The sequence below is a fragment of the Tauraco erythrolophus genome, chromosome 10 (assembly GCF_009769465.1).
Source record: "Tauraco erythrolophus isolate bTauEry1 chromosome 10, bTauEry1.pri, whole genome shotgun sequence".
NCBI classification, from domain to species: Eukaryota; Metazoa; Chordata; class Aves; order Musophagiformes; family Musophagidae; genus Tauraco; species Tauraco erythrolophus.
In genome coordinates this window covers 5,406,076-5,423,778 of record NC_141474.1, presented here as the reverse complement: position 1 = coordinate 5,423,778, position 17,703 = coordinate 5,406,076, and the positions used below count along the sequence as shown (strand labels likewise).

At 41.1% G+C, this 17,703-nt stretch overlaps 1 protein-coding gene across 3 annotated transcripts in view; it reads left to right on the top strand.

Annotated features, from left to right (window-relative positions):
* Positions 1-17,703, top strand: part of ABL2 (ABL proto-oncogene 2, non-receptor tyrosine kinase) — a 45,724-nt gene that overhangs the window by 15,517 nt on the left and 12,504 nt on the right. The window contains exon 1 of one of the 3 annotated variants that reach the window (XM_009990010.2): positions 14,301-14,406. The exons of the other annotated variants lie outside the window; for them this stretch is intronic. Coding sequence (XP_009988312.2) covers positions 14,301-14,406 — 106 coding nt within the window. Of the gene's footprint in view, positions 1-14,300; positions 14,407-17,703 lie in introns of those variants that run through there. 3 annotated transcript variants of the gene reach the window in all.

Sequence of the window (17,703 nt, the reverse complement as noted above, 5' to 3'; positions counted from 1 at the left end):
CGCCTTTTTTTGCACACGCTGAGTTTTCCAGTTGTACTTTTTCCTTGAGAGTAGGCTACCACCCTTACTTGATATACTGCTTTCATAACATTGGAAAAGTGCCTAGTAAAACTGGTTTGAGACCTCCACACCCAAACCTGAATATTTTTCCTCCCCAGTTTAAAGGAACAACCTGCATTTTATGTATTTGTCTGAGATTACAGCAGCCACCTTCATGTATTAAGAACAAAGCCAAGGCTGTCAGTTTCACCATAATTATATTGTACCTGTCATTACGCAGGAAGCCCTGCCCTTTCTTTAGAAGTAAAATAATTAGATTCTGTACATCTTAATTAGACGAGTCATTTAGTTTCAGTCCTCCTGCTGGGGCATGTGTCTATTGTGTCTAATGTGATTTTCCCTTAATGGGGCCAACAGTAGCAGTACCAGTGGTGTGAAGTCCGTTATAAATAATCTGTCTCAGTACTCACAATACAAAATTTTCAAGAGAGTCACCAGGGATTTTCAAAGTAAGAATAATTGCATTATTTTTTTTCTAAGACAGAGAGGGTTGTAAGTTGATCTAGAAAATACCTAATCTTGAAGTAAACTCTTACAGGGTATAGAGCTGGCTTGAATCCTGGTTATCTGAATTACAGTACGATAAGGCTGAATTGATGAAAACTCTTCAAAAGAGAAGCTTGTCCCCACAACTACTGTGCTCCTTCTTTACCAGTACTAGTTCTCATCTAGCCCTGTGGTGAGCCAGTCCAGGGAGCTCAACAGACAGAAAACTCTGAAGTGCTGGTTTGGTTTTCTGACCCAGCTTACTGCACATCAGATGAACACAGATAAGAGCACGTGGGGAATGGCAAAGGAGGCAGCTGGGAGCCGGGGAAACAACCACCCATCTGGCAGCAGCTGCCTGCTGGGTTCACTTAGCCACACGGCCACTCTGCACCCTCAAAACCTTAACAAAATAGTTCAATGGTTTTGTCTCCTGTGCCTAGCGGAGGGCTTTGGTGAATCCAGTTTAGGATTGCTAAACCAAAAATATTTAATAGGCTATACACAGGCATTTAGCATTGTATCTCTTTAGCAAGACTGTTGTCTGAAATGAGCCCCTGAAATTTGTTCTTTTAGAATCTTTGAAATTCAGAAGTGAATTAATTCAGATACTTCAAGAGTCAAAGGCAGGATCTCTTCATAAGAGGTCACTTCCCCAGGTTTCCAAGAATAGAACCACCTCTTATCTGGTTTAAGGCTGGAGGGTTTTTTTATGATATATTTTATTTCAATGCTCATGGAGTTCTTGGCCTTAATGGCTTTCTACCATGCTACACATGTATGCCTTGAATGAAAAGCTGATTGTAACCCAGTGCCCACGAACAGCAGCTCTTCATTGCCGTCATCAAGTTGGTGAGACTGACAGCTAAGGAAAAGGCTGGCTGTCCTTCAAGCTGAGCTAGGTGTGAACTTAAAGCTGGATCAACAAATGGATTATTTGACCAATATTTCTGCCAAGAGTCTGTTACATGAATTAATCTGTTAGTTTCTCTAGTAATTAAGAATTAAGTTCTTGCACTGGTATCTTTTGCTGCATTTTAATTGGACCCAATTCTCAATCTAGAAGTTTTACTAAAGAGTCACATTTGACATTACTAATAAGACAACATGCCAACGTAGATTAGTCAGTCCTTTTGAGGGCTGATTCTGCTTGGTGTATTTTATTTGATCATGGCAATTCAATGTTTGCCATTACTCAGCTTTTCCAGCTTCGGAACTTGAGGTGTTACACTGCATGTTTAACTTACTGGTCTTTTTAGTAAAAAAGACTCTCATCTTTGTATTTCAGGCATGGATTTGTGTGCTGTTCATCTTCATGGGTGCTTCAGAGGGTTTTTTTTTGGGGGGGGGGGGGTGGGGGGAGACGCACAGGCAATCAGCTGTTCTTGATGAAAGCATGACCTTAAGGGATGTTTGCCCCAGAATCTCTGCTGATCCTTCATGCAGGAGCTTCAGCATCCTTGCTGGAGGCACTTAAATGTGCTGGGTGTTTCCAGGTTTCTAAATTTCAGCTCAATTCAGTTTTTCAGGGACTAACCATGTAAGCTTTGTAAAAAATTAACATTGTTATGCTTGTGTGGTTTATTTTAGATTGTAAGAGACTTAAACCTCAAAGCAATAATAATGTCCATATAAACATCTTTCCTTGCCTCATTTCCCTCACTGTTTTTGACAGTTTTGGCATCTGCTGAGTTCTATAACCTATCCAGGAAGTTGTTACTGCTAAGCAGCCCATAGTTATATTGGCTTTAAGTGCTTAAAGTAGCTTGAAAGCAATGGGAAGACTGTTTCTGGCAATGATGTAGATGAGCGGAAAACGCATCATTAATTCTTAAGACCCTTCAGGTAACTTTCAAATATTAATTAGCTTCTGATTCTATGAAGTCCTTCTAAGCTGAAAGACCCATCGAAGCCTGTGTGGTAGAGCAGCTTTCGACCTCAAGTTCATCATATTTGCTTCTGGATGCTCCTTTGCTTGCCAAATAGCAATTCTTGAGCAGAGGCACGTCTTGTAGCTTACCTCAAGGGAACTTTTCCAAAGAAATTCCAGAGTTAAGTAACATATCCAACCAGCATGGAATCCAATAGAGAAATGCCCTAAAAGTCAGGGTTTTAGTGGCAGCTTAAGAGCTGGCAGCAATTGGATATCTTGCAGTAGTGCTAAATAAGAGTTCTCTATAAGGATGAGAAAGAGAAGCCCTTGGCTGGAAGCACTATCTACATAGGATGGGAAACGTTCTGCTTTCTAACTATTGCATCGAGAAGAGCTACAGTTATTTTGAAAACATTTAAATACAGGATTGCCATAGGTAACTGCTGTAAATAGTAGAAAAGTAACTGAAAAATTTTCTCCTAGCTACCAAAAGCCAGAGCTGCTTCAGTTTCCAGTACCTGGACAAAAGGTAGAAGGCAGAATTCCATCCCCCTGCTTTAAGAGGCCAAGTCAGAACTGAGTACAAGTTCACCATGCTTTTGGTTACTCCAATATCTGATTTGGAGGAAGTTTGAACAAAGAGGCTCAAGAGAGAGAAAATGATTTTGAGAGAAACATTTGCAGGACTGCCTGTTGTCTTGGAATTTCCAACTTCAGGACCGCACCTGGTGTGCTGGTGCAGCCCAGTAGTGAGCCCTGGTCCCAAAGGAAGCACTTAGTGTGGCTGGTTCTTGAGGGGATACAATATACCCCTGTGTAATCCAAGCAGTCAGCTGTCCTGACAACCTATATAAGCTAGCAACAACTGGGAATGTTTTTCTGTGGAGTGGGAGGAAGAAGGAATGAGGTAGAACTCTGTTGAATTACAAAAGAAAATATCTTAGAATTTCACAAGATAAAGGGACCGACCTTGGCTGTTCGAGCCAAAAGATGTGGTGATGCTGCAAGCAAGTTTCCCTCTGGATGGCGCAGGTAGACTTTGGTCTCAATCTCAGTTCAAAATTTACATTTCACAAAACGACACTCCTCAATTAAGCAGCAGTTTTACATACTTTCCCCAAAGCCAGCTGTGCGGCACAACTGGCAAAAATCTTGCCATGAAACCGAATGCAGCTAATGTTCTTTTGTCAGAGGTCTGATTTTCTAGTTAAGTCATCTTGCACTTCATTAATTTCCCTGTCCTTTGATTGATGGTGATGACCGTTCCTCCTGTGGGCTGCACGTACTCCTATGAGCTATATGAATGGCTTTTTTTCTCCGATTTGCATGACTCAAAGACATGTTTTTGTCTTGTTGACGCACATTGTGTCAGTGATAACTCTTATCAACTTGAATGGCAGGTTCTGTGCATTTCTACTTGTCACTGCTACCACTGATGCATCCTCCCTGTTCACGATGTGCTATACTCCTTGGCTCCGTAGAAAAGCATTTTACTATCCACAGTAAAATCCACAGAAACTGCTGTTGTAGATGGATACAGTTTAGGAACTAACCAGTACTTTACGGAGGGAGAGGAAACGAACTGCTGAGTGAGCTGCAATGTTAGACCTCCCACTGGGAATTTCCAGCCCTTTCCCTCTTCCTTCCTCCCTCAGAATATATATAGTAAATAGAATAAATTAAGCAGTGGGGGAGGTGGCACCCAAAGGTAGAAGCAGGAATAGAGGGTAGGGTAGCCTTCAGTTAAAACCTGCTGACAATGTACTGACCAATCCTCTGAGCATCCCAGTCGTACCACCACAAACACTGGCAGCAGGTGAGATGTCTCAGACAGCTATGCCAGTATCAAGTGGGAGGAAGACTCTTTAAATAACTAGCAGTGGGTCTTACTCCCTGACTGTGTCAACATTGAGTTGTTGTTTCACCCTCTGAATAGGAAAAATTAGACAAGTAATTGTGTGGCAAGCAAGTGACAAAATGAATTTTTTTTTTTTTTTTTGCTTTTCCTAGTTGCTGGTTCTGTTTTAGAAGGGAGTGAATACTGTCCTTGCAGTTTTGGATTTCTGTTCAAAAACCTGTAAGCAACATAATGAAAATCAGAACAAAAGTGGACTAGATTTGGTTGAAACTGGGGGAGTAGCACTCAGTGGAACTTCAGTACTGAAGCAGTCCAAAAGAACACTTGTATATGTTTTGGTTTTAGAGCATCTGCATTTTGAGGGGGTTAAGGCAGCATTAATCCCTGCCCCTCTCATTGTTAATCTTTGCTTTTAAGTAACTGTGCGTAATCCAGTCTTGAAAAGCCTGCCTCGCTCTTACAATACAGTTTACATTGTCTGTCTCCTCTTACTCCAGCTGGATAGAAGGTTTTGTGGTACCAATTCAATAAAACAGGATTTCATTTAGTTAGGATTGCCTCAAAACCCTTTATGATCCTAGATAAATCCATACAATTATATTTCCCCAGGACAAGGAGGGAATTTTTGCAGTGTTACAGAAGAACAAACTGTTAGTGTTCAGATTAGTGTTGTAAATTGGTGACAGATTTTGGCTCTTGCAGGATTTGGTTTTTGACAAGTCATGGGATAGATCTGGAATTGCAGCTAGCTCCTTTATGATGTGTATTTGTCTATAGATCAGATTCTGTCCTTGCTAGCCTAATTTAAGGTTAATCTAAGCATTTTCCATGCAGTTTCTGATTTTTGAAATGGCACTCTTTAACCTGGTCAAAAGATGTGGCCTAATGTTTCTGGGGAATCAAGTCACTTATTTCCATATTGTTTTACTTTGTTTGCTTTTCTTTACTGCTCTGAAAACAAATTAGTAGAAAAAAACCCATCATCTACAGGATGTTTCTGCTCTATTTGCATCCAGGTGCATTCAAGTTTCCCATCTCCTGCAGTATTTTTCCTTGGAGCCAATTATACCTTCTTCTTTAACCAGTCTTCAAGTTCAGCAGGTTTCCTTGCAAAGTCATTTTTGTCTTTTTTTTTTTTTTTTTTTGGATGCTCCTCACCATAGGATAGCAGTATATGGTGACTTTAACAGATCATATGCTGTACTAAGCACTGATTCTAGTATACAACTTGCTGGAATGCATTAATGTTTTTGTTTAGTGAAAAGGTGCTGGAAATGAAGCAGCTATCAAATAGGAATAAATAAATAAAGACAACGTCTTTTACTCAACTTTCTAACTTTTCTTCCATTCCCCTGTTTTTTTTTAATTAAAAGCTGCTGTCAGACTATGACAAATGATGTGAAAAGGAAGAAAGCAAATAGCAAGATGGTAAAATTGCTAATAATATTAAAGTTATTAAGGACAGTAGAGACAAAAGTTGACTGAAGAACTGCAGGAGATTGCAGGCTGAAGAAGTCATACCAGATTCAGTGTAAACCTGACCTTCCTAGGTGGCACACAGAGGAAAATGTTTCTAGCTTGGCATATGAGGTATTCAGCTCTGAGCTGACTACTACAACAATAGAAAGTCTTTGAGCTGTAACAAGACAGTATTGTGACAACATTTATAATTATAGTCCAAAAAGCAGAGCATTAGGAATAGAAAAATATCTAGTTCTGCCACTGTACAAAGCTGTGGTTTGAACACTCATGTAATTCTGATCTGGTTATCTGGAGGGATGTATGGTAGAGCTAGAAAAAACTCAAAGCAGAACTGTTTAAAGGTGACCAAAGCCAACAGCAGCATAAAACTGCCTGAGACAAACCCTTCAGCCTGGAAGAGAGGTGGCTGAGGTAGAACACGATAAAGGCCTATAAAAATCACAAGTGGCAGGGAAAGCACCAACAGGTTGTGATCATTTAGGATTTGCCACTGCAGAGACTGAGGATCATCAAATGATACTAGCAGATGTCATGTTCAAAACAAGCAAGAGCCTGAGCCTGTTTATTCTGTAACGTGCAGTTGAGCTATGGATAACACTGCAGCAGGACATTGTGTGAGGAGTTTAGTTTGCATTACTTCAGACAGCAACTGGACAAAATAATGGAAGCAGCCTGTTAGGAAGTTTAACTACACTGATGCCAGCTCTGGCTCAGAAAGAGCTTGAGCTGCGACATGTTGGAGGTTTGGAAAGTATTCTGGAATATCATCATTACCCTTTCCCCAAGCAACTTCTGTTGGCAATGGTAAGAGCAGGATGCTGGGCTGTAAGTGACCCAGTACGGTTGTTACATGCCTGAAGAATCCCAGTTGTCAGCTAGCTGACTTGCTTTTGACATTCTTAAGTGTTCTGCTAAATCCAAGAGGCAGGACTTGTTTTTCCTATACTTCCTTTAAATATTCTACAATTTTGATGTTAACAATCAAGTACTTGTACTTCCTAAGAAGAAAAAATAATCCCAATGCCTAACTTTACAGTAGATGCTACCACTATAGTAGTGGACGTACATAAAATGAATGTTTGTATCTTAGCCGCATAAAATTCCTTCAAGTTGAACGTATTGGCAAGTCTCTTCAATCAAGTATTTTTAAAACAGTTTTTCTTTTATTATTCTTTCCCAAAATATCAGATCTACTGAATAATACCCATCACAAACCTACTAAATTATATAAGCATTTTCAATCCAGATCCACTTAACTTATTCATAATATCGGTCTACTAATTTACAGTTATCCTTCTTTGTAATAAAACTGATTTTATTACTGCACCAGCAAGTCAAACAGTGACTTTTTTTGTAGCTTTGATTACTTTTAGAATAGGAGCATTGAACCTGCTGAGTCTTTACTGTAGTTTCTTTTCCTTCAAAGCTCTATTAATTCTGCCATAACCTATTCCCAAAACGTTACTTCATTGAGTACATTCTTGTCTTAATACTGGTCTCAGACACAGGAGGGCCAAACACCGCTGTCAGATTTGAAAAAGCAAATGTAGTGACAGCCTGAAACTGAAAGGCAGTCGGCGCTGAGCTAGGAATTCTCCTTCTGCCCAGGCTGGGGTTCGTGTTACCCCGGTTATTTAGCAGCTGTTGGAAGCGGCGCTGGTGAATGGAGTCCCTTGTCTGGTCAGCGGAGCCAATTGCAAGTGTCTGGGTTTCACCAAGGGGAAGCGATACGGCAGCCAGGGACTGAGTTTAGTGCGATGGATGTGCTTCTCTGACTTCATGTGTGCACGTTCCCATTGCCCCTGCCAAAGCGAATCAGCCCGTAGGGCCGAGAAGGAGGAAGACAGCTAAAACTCTCTCAGCCAGGGCTCAGCTGAACTTCAGTCTCTGAGGATCTCCTGCCAAGCATCCACGTTAAGAGTTTTCCCCGGTTCTGAAGTTAACAAGACAGCATGCGATTTTTGGGCAAGTATTCATGCTAAAGCTCGGCTTTTCTTTGGAGAAAATGCTGGTTTACTTTCTAAGACAGATACGTTTCAAGGAGGCAAGATCACAAGAGTATTGTAGTCAAATGAAGTAAATATTTTAAAAAGGAAACCCAAGAGAAGAAAATGGCTGTGGACAATGGCTCAAAGAGCATATTGGTTGCTGACAAATGAGGTTGACAGTTTTGCGATTTATTTTTAGCTAGAGAATTTTTTTTTAACACAGAAGTACTGTGTAGCTTTGGCAGTTGCTGCATATTCAGTGTGGGTGGATGGAACTGAGAAGTCGCATCTGTGCTAACAAGCGTTTTGGAATTCCATTAAAAAAATTAAACTCATGTACTGGAAACTGAAGCTGTATCAGCTCACCTGGGGAGCTCTGCCCTCTGAATATCCTCCAAAAGGTAAGCAACGCTACCTGCCCAAGGCACTTGCAAAAATAATTACTTGGGCCTCGAGTTGTGACATCAGCTCAAATTTGGGCTGTTAGATTGACGTTTTCTTTCACTCCTGAGGTTACAAGACAGTGAGTTAGGCTTTACCCTCTCCTTCCAAGTTTTCCCTCTAACTAGGAAGGCTAAAAATAAATTTCAAAGAGCCAGCTGAGAAAGAGTTTACTGTGGTCATTGTTCCAGGTGCTGAGTCTAAGGAGAATACCTGATACTGTAGGACTTCTAATAAGATGTAGTTATGACACTTGAAAAGGAGCTTGGACATTTCTGTCATGTTAACTCAAAGGTCTGATCAGTTACTGCTTTACATCTGTAAAATAAACCTCTCCCCAGCTAGAGTTCATCAGTGTGGATATTTCTGGCTTGCTTAGGAGTTGGTTGAGCCATGATTTTTCAAGTATTCTTTTTGCAGAAGAGCCCTTACTGTAAATGTTTGTCTTAGCAGTGTGTAAGTAAGTAGGTATTCATTTGATTTGCTTAGAGGTAGGTAATATCTTGACTTTGATCTGGCCACTATTATGACTCCTCAGGAATTCCGTTGGAGTGAAGTGTAATCCACATTAAGCAACTTCTCTCCCAAAGTACTGATTAAAATAAAAATGCTAAATGACTTGCTGTAAGCTGTCATAATGTTTGGCTATCCCACCTTTCCTGGAGAAGGACTGCGTGACCTAATCCTCCTTACCCTTCATACTGGAAAGGCTTCCTGAAATTTAACACGACAGAGGAAGAATGTCAAATAGACTTTTGATCTACATGTATGCAGTTTCCCTGTTATCTTTGAAATCCGGGTGTCCCTTCATAGCACTCCTTTCCCTAAAAGCGTCATTGCAAGAGCAGGTACTGTCCACTCTAGGCAGAATTCAGAGGAGCAGAGTTTGGAACTTCATCACCTCAGTACTCAATGGAAAGAGGTATGTCATGCAGAGCGTTTAAAATCGGTGGTCTCTCTGCTGGTTTCTAGATACCAGTAATTGTAAAGCTGACAAGCTTTATAGGAACGGAATGAATCTGTAGTAATTAATGTAACGTTTTGATACGGTATTCGGGATTTTGCAAAGAGGTTACGCTTGTAGCTCTTCGTTCCGAAATCCTTCTTGTCCATAATTTTAATTGTATTAAGATCTTTCTCACTGCAGGAGAGTGTTTTTCTTATCATCTGTTGGGTTTTGATTCCTCACCCAGAGGCACATTCAAAGAAGTCCGATTGGTACTTTGAGTCGATTCTGGTGCTTCTGACCTTTCCCAGTACCTGTGACAGGAAACATCCATTGCATCTTTTAACTGTTAGGTTGAGCTCTCCTGTGCTCACGAGTTCCTCGCCCTAAACTGTATTTTAAATGCATCTAAAAATCTGCATCATTTCGCTACCTGCATTTGTCCTGGAGTCACTTTCCTGCCAGAGCTCTGTGAGGACAGAAAATCCTAGAGGTGATGAGAGCCAGTCTATTGAGTTAGCAGCATTTGGACTGAAGATGATCAATACTTCATTGACTTAGAAATCTTCTCTTAAAACAGCTGTTCTACCAAATGCTTCAGTAGAAGGTTTGATCACTTACAGCCTGAGCAGTTGTTGATCTATGAAGAGATTTATGTGTCTTGCTTTCAACAAGGAACAAGTGAAGATTTTCAAATTAATACTTTGGAGCTTAAGCTTGATCTATTTCATACTCGACTCTGCACCAGAAAGATACTTTACCAGAAATTAGTTGAGGAAAAAAATAGGGAAGTGCTGCATTAGGTTAATGTTGGGAGAAATGGCGTACATATGCGTCACTGAAATCTGAGCAAAGAAATGGGCTGAGGGACACCTCTATTTGTTTCATAGCATGAATAAAGGGAGAAGATAACTGGAACCAGTGGAACAGAAGACAGACAGTTCCTTCTGTCACCATTGGTTGGTTTGTTGGTTTTTTGGTTTGGGTTGTTTTTTTTTTTAGATCTTAACACAGGCAACCTCTTGTAATGTTCAGGTAGACATACAGCGTCTCAAATTCTTCATACATTGGTCTAATTAAATCAATTGAGATGAATTTGTCTCTCTCCTTCTACCAATTAAAAGTCAGTAACACCAAAACCTTGTCTTCCCTTGGATTTTTTCACCAAGCTAGCCAAAAAGCACATGTTCTAGGTAAAGACCCACCACTTTAACCATTAAGTAAGTGCAGGGGAATATCATATGCAGCAGTTTTTCATGCTGGAAAATAAATCCGCTCTTAAGAGCGGAGGTCTGTGGAGAGCTTTTAGGTTTCTCCGTCTGATTCTCTCACTGATACTAAAGATCACTTTTATTAACCTTTTCTATTTCAGTTATATTTTGATTGAGGCAAGACAATCCTACCAGCCTGGCTTGAAACATTTCTTTTTATATGATGTGACCTGTTCATGATGCAATTTTGTCACTGACTCTGAAGTCTCCTCCCATTCTATCTCTCCCAGCCTGGGACCATAAATAGAAACCTAGTCTTTGCCCATCCCAAGTTCTTGGCTTGGAGCTGTATTTCTTGGCTTTATTCTGTGGGTTGTTTACAGTACTTAAACGTTGCACTGCTCTGTGGGAGGCCCAAAGACTAACTATGGACCTGCGCTTAGCTCAAAGCAAACCACGTTATTAAGAGTCTGGTTGCTTGCAGGAGAGGAACACCTAGGAATGGCATTTAGTTAGGTTGCCTGCGTTTTACCAAAGCCATATGTGAGCTGTCTGACCCTTTTAAACTGGTGTTTTTCATGGCCACATGTATGTCAGCAGAAAGACTAGGTGGTCTGTTTAGGTAAGGGCTTAAGTCTGTTACAGGGTAAAGAAAGTTCATAGGTCTGCTTCTAGGCTACCACATTATTAGACAGCAGGAACTTGGCCTGTTTAGCATTGGTTTGCTTTTTAATGTGTAGTTTGCCTTGAGTATTTTTGGTTAGTAGGAAGTGCTGAGACTTGGCTTCAAAAAAAAAGCTACTGTAGAACTTGATACTATTCCAATCGTGTCAGCAAAATAGGAAACCCACTTGCTGCTGTGTTATCAATTTTGTTTCCTCATATTCATTAAGGCAGAAATCCTCCCACTAACAAGCTGCTTAAAGATCTTGAAGTCTAGTGATGTGAAGTGATGTACGTTTTGAAGATGCAGTGGAAAATACCAATTATACTAGCAGTAGTTCGTTACTCACAGGTCTACTTTCTATGCTCTAAGTTGACCAATGCGTATTCTTCGGTAGTTTTAAAAGCCAGCATGTAAAGTCTGTGTAAAATAGCATCATGGATATCTATATTGGTGTTTAGTTTGAAAACTCAAAGGGAAGATAAAGTGAAAGATGTGACATAGGCAGCGATCTGGTGGCTTTGTATTAAAGTGTCCCTTTGTGGAAAAGAGGCATGTGAGAAGCCAGAAGATAGAACACCTTGTGTATGTATATATATACACACACATATACACCCTATGGTTTTTGATGTAAAACGCTAAGATATCAGATTTGAGACTGTGTGCAATAACCAGTATTTACCCTACAACCCTTTCTTTGTCTCTCTTCCTTCCATTGACAAACCAGTCACTTTGGCCTGCTGCCAACACCACTAAATCCTTTTCAGAGCTGTATTTCCATTTACACATTCTTCTGTTTGATTAAGAGACATTGACATTTCATAAATTCAGAGTATAGCAAGTTTTGTAGAAGATCCTTGAACTCTATGTTTCAAAGTAGCACAGTCAGCAAGATTTCCTTACATTCAACTTTTCCCCACTGCTGGAAGAACTAAAGAAATGCTTCTAAATGGATAATTTAGGTTGTACAGGAAGGGTAACCCCTCTCAGGAAACAGCTTTGAAGGGCACCACCGGGAATAGTCGAAAGAGCTGGGAAGAGCTGCTGTGCTTGAAAGGTGGATTCTTCCACTGAGGAAGTTGAGTATACCAGAATTAAGATTTTATATTGTGCGCTTACTGTGAAGGGAACAGGATGCAGATGTCAAGGTGATGGCCTACAGGGTAAAATAACTATCTAGGAAAATCAGTTGTAAGAGAAATAACGCTTGTCTAGAAGGTAGAAAGATGCCTGCTTTTATTCTGCCTGGGTGCATTTGACAGGACCTTCTCAACAGCTACACACTGTGCAGGGACACCTCATGTCCTTTCCACTGAGGAACACCTTCAGGAGGGTGGGCGGCTGGAAGGTTGCAGAGACAGAATTGCCCAGTTAGAGGAAGCTTACAGCCAAAGTGTTACTCAACCACAATGCCAGTGCTGGCCACTACTTCATTAACATCAGGAGCTCGTTAACAGACTAGCCAGCCATTAGGCTTTGGCTAAGAACACTCTTCTGGCAGAGGCTAGAATTCGTAGGATCAATGGGTATATTTGCAAGTTACGTTATTAATCCAACCTAACTTTCTGCTAATCCTTCTTTGTTCCAAATACCAATTACTTATCTGTTGTATTTTAGCTAACAGGTAAATTTGTTATTTCATCTAAGGTTACTAGGTATTACAGTTAAGACTAATTTAGCCACAAATCCATGTGTGGTAATTGCCATTTCCTGGTTACCATTTCAGGTCCACCTGAACAGCGTTCCCACAAAGCTCATCCACATGTGTCTGAGGTTATGCCATCTTTCTCTACAAATTCTGCTTATTCTTTGTGTACCAACAGATAAGCTAAGGTTAGTTCAAATGCCAGGGTAATTAAGAGTACTCAGAGCAGGTAAGAGAGAGGAGAACAATAAACTGCAAGAGGCAAAAGCAAAGAGACAAAGAGATAAAGTCTAGGAGCTCTTAAGTAAAGGCATCTCAACCCCTAACCACTGGGTAGCAGCTGCAGGATCCACTGAGCTTGGGTTTAAAGGAGAAAAAAAAGAGGTTGCCTGCTTGTCAGAACTTTAGGAAGACAACAGTATGCGGGTATCCTAAGGTATTTTCTTTGTCTGGTTATTTTTTCCACATACATTACGTGACAGCAGTGGGGGAAATAACTCATGTCATAGGCCATACAGGAAAAAACAACTCCTTGTCACCACAGCACATCCACAGTCTTATACAGTGTTTTTCCGCATCCACAGCCTTACAAAATACAAACATTTGGAAAAAGCCAGGTTGCTCATTTCTTACCTTTAGCCTGATCTGAGTCCTTGACACGTGGTGTGGCTGCCTTCCTCGCAGAGCAGTGGACTTCATGGATTACAGAAACACTTTCTTTTCTTGGTGGGCTGCAACAAGCTCCTCTCCTCCTGCAAAGGCCAAACCACTTACTTCCCTTTCCCTGCTCCATTTTATACCCACCCCTCTGCAGGCCCACCACCCTCCCAGGTGTGAGACTGCTATGGTAATGGGTTTGGTCTTTAACCCTTCCTTGTCCATGTGTTAGGAGGAGCCTGTCCTGCTACAAACCATACAGCCTTTGCTAGAAAACTAGGGCTTTTAAAGAACTCATCCAACAAATGTTATGTTTTTTGAGAGGTAACTTGATGGTGCCCTTTTGGAGACCTAGCCCAAGTCTTACTAAATCAGCAAGTACGCAGCTCGGACTGGGCATACAGACTGGCATGTACTGCCCTTGCTTTCTGTTTCCTTCTGAAATCCTGAAATGTTCAAGAGCGTTTACTTGCTCAGTGCTTGCACATCTCTGAGATGCGTATTTTCACTACCGTTGTTTCCTGTTGATTCATGGGAGTAGTGCTCCGGCAATGCTATGCGGAGTGGAAAAATGAATCAATCTGGGCAGTCCCCTCAATGGGTGATCTGGTTTGTAATTTGTACAAAGGAATTTCTCCAAGGAAACTGTTTGCTTTCTTCCCAAACACTTTGTTGCCTAATTCTTAGTGGAACAAAACGCTGTCTTTGCAGCTCATCTCAAAATTGTTTTGACTTGCAGTCCGGTCCCCACATCCTCTGTTTGCTCAGCGTTCCCTGGGAAGCTCCACCCTCACTTCCAGCTAATAACCACGTTAACCCGCAGCTTGACTTTCCCAGTTTTTCCTTCGCCCGCTCGGCAGCGCTTGCTTTGTCTTTGGCTGCCAGCCTTGCGAGCAGCCATCGTCTGCACGTGGTGGCATTCGTGCTGGCAGTGCCAGCCCAGGACTTCTTGGGTCAAGCAGCCTCTTTGGCTTGCTGTGAAGCACAGCATGATTGTGGGGACAGTCCTCTTCCAGTCTAGCAGCTACGGCAAAGAGGGCAAGCTGCTCTGCTGCCTTGGCGAGGAAGCCTCAGAGCCTGGTGTGAGTTTCACAGGTAGGATGCTCAGGGATGCAATGCTGTGCTGTCCCTTTCCTGTCTTTCTCCGAGTGCTTCTGGGAGGATGTGGGTCCTTTAAAGTCTGTCTTTGTTTTGTAGTATGAGACCAGCCACAGGCAGGACTGAGATTGCCTGTGTTTATCCGGGTTCTAAGATCATTGCAATGCTTCATTGTGATCAGCAGTTACACGGTATTCCAGAAACAGAGACCGCTTCAGCACTTGATGTGATTCTAAAATTTTAGATTTAGCCTATAACACCTCTTGCTCTTGGACTGAAGATTTCGGTAATTGCTGTACACCCCTTACACGTTGGCTGAATAGGAAAACCATGCGTATCCGGAGAGAAGCAAATTGTATTGTGGGAATAAAGAAAAGGAAGGAGATGGATGAAGCATAACCTCCTCGCACGATTGTGTATTACTTGTACGCTAAACGATGATGTAAGTTTTCCATTGTATAGGAAATGGAAGTGGCAATATGTGATTTATGGTTACCCTTTAAAAGGAACTGATATAACCCAAACCAACCCAGCTCGTTTCCTTACTCTTGGTGTGAACAGAGCTTGGAGACTGTTCAGTTGGAGGAGTAGCATTTGTGATATGCTTTGGTTATCTTATTTTCTTTAATGAGGTCTAGGCGATTATCAGGTTTCACTGACCTTCTATATTCTTTTACATATTGGACGGGACAGGTCTCACACCATATTGAGCAGCACAGGTTATTGTGTAAAAATAACCTGCAGTAGGGACTTTCACATCCTCGTAAATTCCTCTTTAGTAGATACTGGGTAACCTTTACAGTTACTTAAGCATCCAAGTCACTAAAAATGAAAGGGAAGGAGGTTAGTGAGACATGAACTCTTAAAAGCATTTGATTTTTAAGTAATGTGATTTTTAGGTAAGCACTGTAGCTAAGCAACTGAAGCGCCTCATCAAACATTAACTTGTGCTGGCTTTTCTTCTACACATAAAGTAAGTGTTAAGAACACGTGCCAGCCTCCCAGGCATTCCCAAGGAAGCAGTAGCGGTCCCACATCTGCCTTGAATCCTTGCTGGCAATCCAGCACAGCACCACAAATGGCTTCATGTGGGCAGAACTGCTCGGCGCTAAGCAGCAAGTGGCGTTTCTGCTGGTTTTGCCTTGGCCGAAGTGCCTGCTGCTGGGCTCAGGGTGGGCAGCCTTAGCTGGTCCTGCGCTTTGCTGCAGCACCTCTGAAGCTCAGATGATACTAGGCCACTTCAGGCTTACCCATCAAGTGCCTGGTTAAATGCTTAACTCTGTGCTGTCTGTTGAGTAAAGGGTTGGATGCTCAGTTCATGAGCTTTTCTGGCTTGAGAAACAAACTTCAAGTATGCTTTGACTTAGAACAAACGCATGTATTTTTGTTTAAAGCCTTTCATATTTCACCAGATACATAATTGAAAGTAAGACGTTATTTTAAACACCATTAATGTATTTTGGAGTGGAAAGGTCAAATACTTTTTGGAAACATTGCCTACTTTTGTGTTTTGTGTCTCCTTAGCAGAGATACATAAGTCAGATTTCTTGTATAGCACGTTTGCAGAGTGACTTGGCTTAAGGCACTGAAACACTCTCTCTAACACAAGTCTCTGTAGGAGTATAAAGAATTTATTATTTAATTAAATATGTATTTTTACTCCATAAAGAGAGCTGGATTTAGGAACTGGTGTTCTTTCCTGGTGCTTAACAACTGGACATGCATATGCACACACCTCGCCCTAAAAATTCACAGTGGGATGTTGGCAGCAATGCTATAACGTAGGTAGCTGACCAGGCATTGGGATTTCTTCTCTTTTCCATGATAGCACCCGGTCTGATGGGTTAGTATATTGGAAAACTACTTGCAGTTGATGATGAGGAACAATAAGCATATGTAAGTATTGTATCTGCAGCTAATGAAATCAAAGAAGTGACATTTTGGTAGCTTAATCTCTAGTCACTTCTGTTCTTGCTAGGAGAACCTTGACAGGGTGCTACTGTGGCAAGGCTCAGGAGGTAGGTTATTAAGGAATTGCAAGGTGAGCAGGTTATGCAAACAGTATAGCTCTGAAAGATTACCAGAAATGCAGTCAAAATCCATTTAGCTATGTGTTTAAAAACAAAACAGAACAACCATTTAATCTCTCATCTACCTACAACACAGTTGAAAAACTGCATGTAGGTGCTGGGAATCCCCCTACATCCTTCATTTTCCAGGCCTGAGCTCTGTCCTGTGACACAGATTTGGCATATGTTGGCCTGTTCCTTGGCACAGGCCTCTTCCTATTTTGCGTCTCGCTGACTTCCCAGTTTTCCATGCTGGGAGGGGGTAGATACACACACACCCCTTCTCTGGCAGTGGTCTGCTTAAAAACATCCTGTGTCTGACTTCTCAGCCCCTCAGAAATGGGCCAAAGCAATGACTGTGAAGCAAAGAAACCCTCGGATTTTTTAAAGAGGACTTTTTGTGTTTGGTGCATATAATGAAATCTCCTTACAGTGTTTGTTTCCATAAGTAAATTCAACAAGAGAATTTGGAAATATATTGGGACAGGAACTTGCGTCAGTTGTGCCGTCAGAGAAAATATTTATATCTTGACACCTTCATATTCTTTTGCCCCCTTGAGCAGCTCACATTTATGAAACTGCATTGTTGCTCTTTCTCTTGTCTTAATATTGAAATTTATTCTGCTACATGTTCCTGGAAAACCTCTCTATGTGTTAGAAAGCCAATGATAGTCTTGGCATGGTTCAGACAGTTTTACTTTTTACTACAGTTCTTTCGAAAACCCTGTGTATTTAGATTGGTTTTCTTTTGTCTATAAAACCAAGTCTGATTCTTCCCCCCTGCTCCCTTGTACTATCAAGTTTGCATCAGCTGTCCTTTGAAACAGCAAAACAGAACTGCCTGGGTATCCAGAAACACTGCTGCTAAATCCCTAGCATCAGTCTTGAAATGTATTGCAAATCACCATCATTCCTGCTCATAGCAAATCAGTTACTGTCTCAACGTACAGATGTCATTTGTGTCATAATTTAGTCTGCCTTACCTGTATTTGTAACGTCACTTTCAGAGCCAGGCTATCTACTTCAGCCATAGAAACAAAAAGACATAAAACATTACATTTCAGCTTCAAAAGGTTTCATTCACTGGTTCACCTAATAAAAAAAAAAATTTCTTACCCATTTTTTATCTATGAATGCTTAAATACTTTCAAGTATGAGGTGTACGTAAATAGAAATATATATATATAATAAATATTAAATAGAAATTATTTATACACAGCTTGCT